This window comes from Parasteatoda tepidariorum, chromosome 4, assembly GCF_043381705.1.
Source record: "Parasteatoda tepidariorum isolate YZ-2023 chromosome 4, CAS_Ptep_4.0, whole genome shotgun sequence".
NCBI classification, from domain to species: domain Eukaryota; kingdom Metazoa; phylum Arthropoda; class Arachnida; order Araneae; family Theridiidae; genus Parasteatoda; species Parasteatoda tepidariorum.
In genome coordinates, this window is record NC_092207.1 from 33,003,286 (window position 1) to 33,009,285 (window position 6,000).

The 6,000-nt window shown below is 27.7% G+C and overlaps 1 protein-coding gene across 1 annotated transcript in view; it reads right to left on the reverse strand.

Annotated features, from left to right (window-relative positions):
• LOC107456830 (uncharacterized) overlaps positions 1–4,208 on the reverse strand; it is a 56,791-nt gene extending 52,583 nt beyond the window's left edge. The window contains exon 1 of the mRNA XM_016074793.4: positions 3,826–4,208. Coding sequence (XP_015930279.2) covers positions 3,826–3,859 — 34 coding nt within the window. The 5' untranslated portion in view covers positions 3,860–4,208. The remainder of the gene's footprint in view (positions 1–3,825) is intronic.
• Between the last annotated feature and the right edge of the window lie 1,792 nt (positions 4,209–6,000).

Genomic DNA, 6,000 nt, shown 5'->3' on the forward strand with positions numbered 1-6,000 from the left:
TGATTCACTGACATAAGCGTAACGTCGCTTGCCAGCATCTAATTTCGATTAACCTGAAATATACCTTCCAACCAACACATTAAAGGTCAATAATAATTAATGCATCAGACTTTAAAACTAACCATAGTTTGAAAACAAAGGATCAAATATAGTTCAGATCAAATTCAGATGTTGTGTAGGCATTTAATATAAATATGGAGATTTTTATTCTAATAGCAACAATTTATTTTATTTTATAACCGTCGTTCAACAGCCGATACAATTTTGGCTTTACCGAAACAATTGAGGATTTCGTGTTTTTCCTCCCTATGTAACGCAAATGTGGGTTGGTTCTACCAGAAAGTACTTTATGGAGGATTTAATTTCTGACAAATTTCTCCCAATACTTGATCCAAGAGTTTCTTTGTCTTTTGGATTGGGTTCAAAATTACAAGGCCACGGAGTTGAACATTGATGGTTGCAAACAGAACATTGGGCCATCCGTTCAAGGATAGTTATAAAATTTTTAAAAAAAATTTTTTTATCTTTTTATTAAAAAAATAAGGAACGGTGAGAGAAATCGTTAAAAAACATATTATATTATACGATTCGTTTCGTTTATCCATAAAAGAACAAAAAGAAGAAAAAAAATTATTTTTTCTTTTTAAATGTTTTCACTTGAGTGTTTTGTTAATCTTACTGAAATACACTTCTTCCCCCCTTCACATAAAAATAATTCTAATAAGAAAAATCTCACCTAATGTTCATCAAATTAATTATTTCCGTATACTTTTTTCTATGTTTAGAATTCTATTTCATTCTATTTGCTTGTGAATGTGTGCATAGGGGAGTGGTGTTGGTTGCCATAGTTACTATTTGATGCGGTTTATTGCCACCAAATGTAGCCCTTATGTTTAAGTGAGATGAAAAATTTGATTGATGACGATTTTAATGACATAAATATCGATTAATCTTGTTTCTAAGACTATTAATGGAAGTTGTGATGTTCTCTCTCTTATAGTCAAATATTAGCTAGCCAATATAGACAAATTAAACACGTTTGACGACATTTATTATACGTTTTAGCATTTTACGTTTTTTGTATTATAATTTCGTTTTCTATTCAGAATTCAGAGAATAATGAAATAAAAAATGTTTTTAAAAACCAGGCTTTCAAGTGAAGTTAAGAGGATGGGATAATTTTGTTCCACCTCAAACTAAAATCGCGAGATGCATGTTTTCGAAAAACGTCGAGTAGGGGGTTAGAAGTTTATTGCAAAGGTTAACTGCCCCTCGTATTCAAAGAGGCTTAGATTTTAATCTGCTTAAAAAACGCAGTTATTAGAACCTTGGCGTATTCTTTGGCCAAGATTAGAACTTTCTTTTCCTTACTTTTCTTCATTTTAACTTCTGTAACATTTGATTGAATATTTCCACTTGCTCACAAATTCTGATTGTAGCCGTCAGAAACGATTGAAACTTATTTTATAACCACAGATTGTTTATTTTATTTTACCTAAAAGAGCTCTTCCGTTTCATTTTCAGTGAAAAAAATGAATTATACTTCATTACATATTTTACAAGTACAACTGAAAAATAAAATAAAATTTTAATATTCTCTGGAGTCTTCTAATTTTAACTCAATCAAGTTCGTACTTCGGCTTAAGGTATACTTAGGCTTAAGATATAGTTTTTTAAAACTTTTAAACGCGATTTTCTAAAAAGTTTTCTTGACATTTTAATTTTTAATTGACGCCATTTTTAGCTTCTCAAGTTCTTTCCTATCGTTTCAGCTTTTCAACAACGTTGACGAATGATCCGACAAATGTTAAAATGTTTGGTAAAAGCAATACCGACAAATATGCTGCCAAATTAAGAAATAAAAATATTGATTATAAAATTTGTTTTCAATGTTTTTTTACCGTAAGGTTAAAGAAATGAAAGATAATTATTTTTTGTAAAAACGCTCGAACTTTAATTTACAGCGAGGTTAATTTGTACTACAATTATTTATATGATTTTAGTTCATTTAAAAATGACCCAAAAATCATTTTATACATTTATTTATTATTTATTTAATGATTCATTTTTCACTTATTACTTTTCTATTTACGTATATCATTAGAAAATACAAGATAGATAAAGGTCGGTCTGATCAACACGTACTAGAAGTGGTTATGGTCTGATACCAGGCATGATGCATAAAACTTCAAATTTTTTATTTTTTCAGTTCATCAAATAACATACTTATCATAATAGCATCATAATTTACATTATCTGCAAAAATTCCATCACTAATAAAATGTTGTCATTAAATACCATAATGACAGCTCTTGAGGTTTTCCTAATAATAGAGCCCATTCATCTTCTAATTTAATAGTCACCCCGCTATAATTTAATTATTTACGGAAGTGTTTAGGGTTTATCCCCGATTTTAGCAGTTACAAAACCACAAAATTTAAACTAATAAATGTATCTTTTATGTCTAACTATCTTGATTTTGTCACTAATCAATGTTTCCAAAAAAAAAAAAAAAGGAGAGGCAAAAAAATAATAAAAAGAAAAGCAGCACTATCAAATCAATCAAACTTCAGAAGAAATATAAATACGTCAATGGACATTAATGAAAAATTTTATTGTAAAAATTAACCCTACATAAAAAAAAATAAGTTTAATATCCAGATGATTTGAAAATGTTACAAATAGAAATATTTTTGAATATTATATGGTAACTATGATAAGATGATAGCTATAAGAATTTCATTGGTTTAATTTTCTTACACAGAATGTATCTGACATAAAACCTCTAGTTTAAATTTCAGAAACCTATTGAGCAAAAATGTTGTAATTATTTATCCTCTTGTCATAGAAACAAAAAAAAACAAAAATCCAATTTAATTGAACTAATGTATTTTACTTTTACATCTATCACTTTTACAATTTTAGATCACTATTCGTTACCGTACGTCAGAAAACAATTTTAAACATTATTTCAGCAAATCAACAAATAGATAATTAATTACTTAAAATTTAATTATATATACACAAAAATAACAATTATCAGTAAGACATCACGATTATTTACGAATGCTAACAGATGGCCGCGTTAGTAAATAAAGTAATATTTCGAATATTTCATCAACAAAAAAAAACTTAATTGCAGCTGACAGGCGTAAAAGGTTTTAATTCCTTGAACAGAAATAATCATAAATTCATAACAGTGAAACATTAAAGAAAAAAAATCTACGAAAATTTCATCTACCGACTCCATATCTGTTTACGTAGGTGCCATACGACACACAACTCATACATATTTCGTATGCATACTAATATAGGGGTAATATAACATATTTCAAAATTCACCACAAATATGAAGTGATTATTTTATAATTTCCTTTCATCCGAACTTAAAACCATACATAAACTAAAAATAACACAGAATCTATTCAAATCTGTGTATATTCTATTATTTATGATTCATAAATATATTATAAAAAATAACAATTTATAACACATCGAAACATATAAGTCAAACACTGCTGACAAGTGTTGAAATAACTTGTATATAGTAAAAAAATTTAAAGCGTTTCAACAGTAAAAGCGAGGCAGGGCTAGCACGTGTTAAAAAATAACTGTAAATAATGAAAAGATTTTGAAAAAGAAATTATGAAATGCAAAGATAGTTAACATATTCAAATATTATAATATACATTGAAAGATTTTGAAAAAGAAATTATGAAATGTAAAGAGAGTTAACATATTCAAATATTATAGTATACATTGAAATCAAAGATATAATTTAAAATCCAGTATTTTAAAAATCTTAATTTCAAAATATAAGCTTACCTATAAAAGAAATCCAAACAGCTGATATCACCATATTTAAAACAGCTTAAAAACCACTGAACCACACACAAAATTAACCCATAGAAGTTAGGCAACGCAGTGTTCCACACATTCAAAACAAAGCCGGTAAAATCGAATATCAAGATGAAAAAGAGAAGGAAAAAAAATTTACTCTAAAACGATTTTTAGCTTCTCCTGGCAGACGATCTGTGAATGAAGGTGAGCAGAATGATACCGAACAAAGGATTTCAACTTCCTTTCAACAAAAAAAATTCTTCGAAAACTGCACACAGGAGGTTTCCGATGTGGGGCCGTGCACTTACATTTAGGGAGTGGGAGATCAAACCCACTTGCGAGCAGCCGGTGTATGGGATGGAGAGGGAGGGGAGGGAAGAAAGATGGGGGTGCCCGCGAAATGGAAGGTGGAGAGGTTTTGGATTTCGCGGCGGCAGTGCTGTGATTGGAGGAGGATGTTTTCACCCGGTACCAGAAAAAGTTTCAGGGAAAGTTTGGTGTTTGCAATTTTTTATTTTGCGAGACAAACTTTTTTTCGAGAACTGATTTACTCATTCTAACAAGTGGTCGTCGTGTCAAGTGGAATCCGTTTTCTTTAACCTTCTTATGAAAATGGAATGAAAAACTCTTTTCATTCTGTGTAAGAAGATAACTGTTCGCATTCATTCTTATTCTGAATGCATTATATTGTTTAAATTTGAATTTTTTTTTTTGCGGTTTGTTCTAAAATAACTATTTTTACTGTGCTTGATTCAATAATTTAACGAACTATACCCTTTTGAGTTTGTGTTTGTTGAGTAAAAAATCCCCAAACCACGTAAAATTAAAAAACCTATAACCTTAATAATAGCTTTCTTTGCCAAAGATAGAGTACGAACTAATGACTAATTGCTATAGAATATCACAGATATATGTTACTTGGAAAAATTACAGTGAGTCAAATAAAGAGAAAGATATCACCCTCAATGATTTAATTAACTTTCCTATGATCAGATTTTCACATAATAAGTGCTAATTTTAATGATTCAATGGATTCTAATTATTTATTTTTTAAAAGTAATTAAATTATGAAAATACACACGAAAACTTACTTGCTTTGAACAAACGGTTGGTGGTAAATAAGAGCTGAGGATTTAAAAGTGCAGAAAAAAGTACCGGAAAAAAGCCTCCCGTTATAATTTTGTAAATTTAACAACCAATTGAATTTAAATCGCTGAACTGGAATTTAATGTAATTAAAAATTTACCATATTTAAAATAGCCGAATATCGAATGAAATTAAATATTTTTAAAACATTATTAATGTACAAGGATTAATTAAAAGTTAACGGAAAAAAAACTTTCCCGGCTTCATTTAATTCAACAAAATGATTAGGACTCTTAAGCAGTTCTAAAATTGTTTTAAATTTCAATAATTACACTTATTGTAAAATAATCATGTACAAATATTACTTTTTCAGCTAGTTATTTTCTTAAAAGTTGTATTAAATTGTAATTATAAATTTCTAATATTTTTTTATATATATTTTTGAATAATTTATTTTAAACTTTATCAAAAGATTAAGCCCCTGAGAGATTCTTGTTAATTAATACATTTATAACAATACGTTATCTATATCATTTTTGATAATTGATACATCATTTATATCATTTTTAATGCAATTATATGTTATATAAATGCATTAAAAATGAATTATATAATGTTCCTTAACTTCGTGCAATTGTTTTTAATTGTCTGTGTGTAATTGTTTTTTAATTGTCTTTGTGTAATTGTTTTTTAAAAGAAATTTAAATATTTCGCTAGTGTTAATTTTTGGTTAAGTTTTAATTAAATACATTTTTTTAACGTTGTAAACTGTCTTTAATGTAATTATTTCTGTTTATTATTATTTTATTTTTTTTAATCAGTTTTTTATTTATTTTGTGCCGCAAAGAAAAAGAAAAAACTGGTCTCCAAAGCAGGCGCTATTTTATTACATTCGGGTTCAAAGGTTTGTATCTAATAGAAGATTAAATTTATGTAATAGTTCTATAAATTTATAAGAAATTAAAAACACACATATATGCAAAACATGTGGAAAAAAAGTTTTACATCATGTAATGAGATTCACTATGATATTTGAAAAAAAATTCCCAAATTTTTTTTAAAAAAAATTACTGA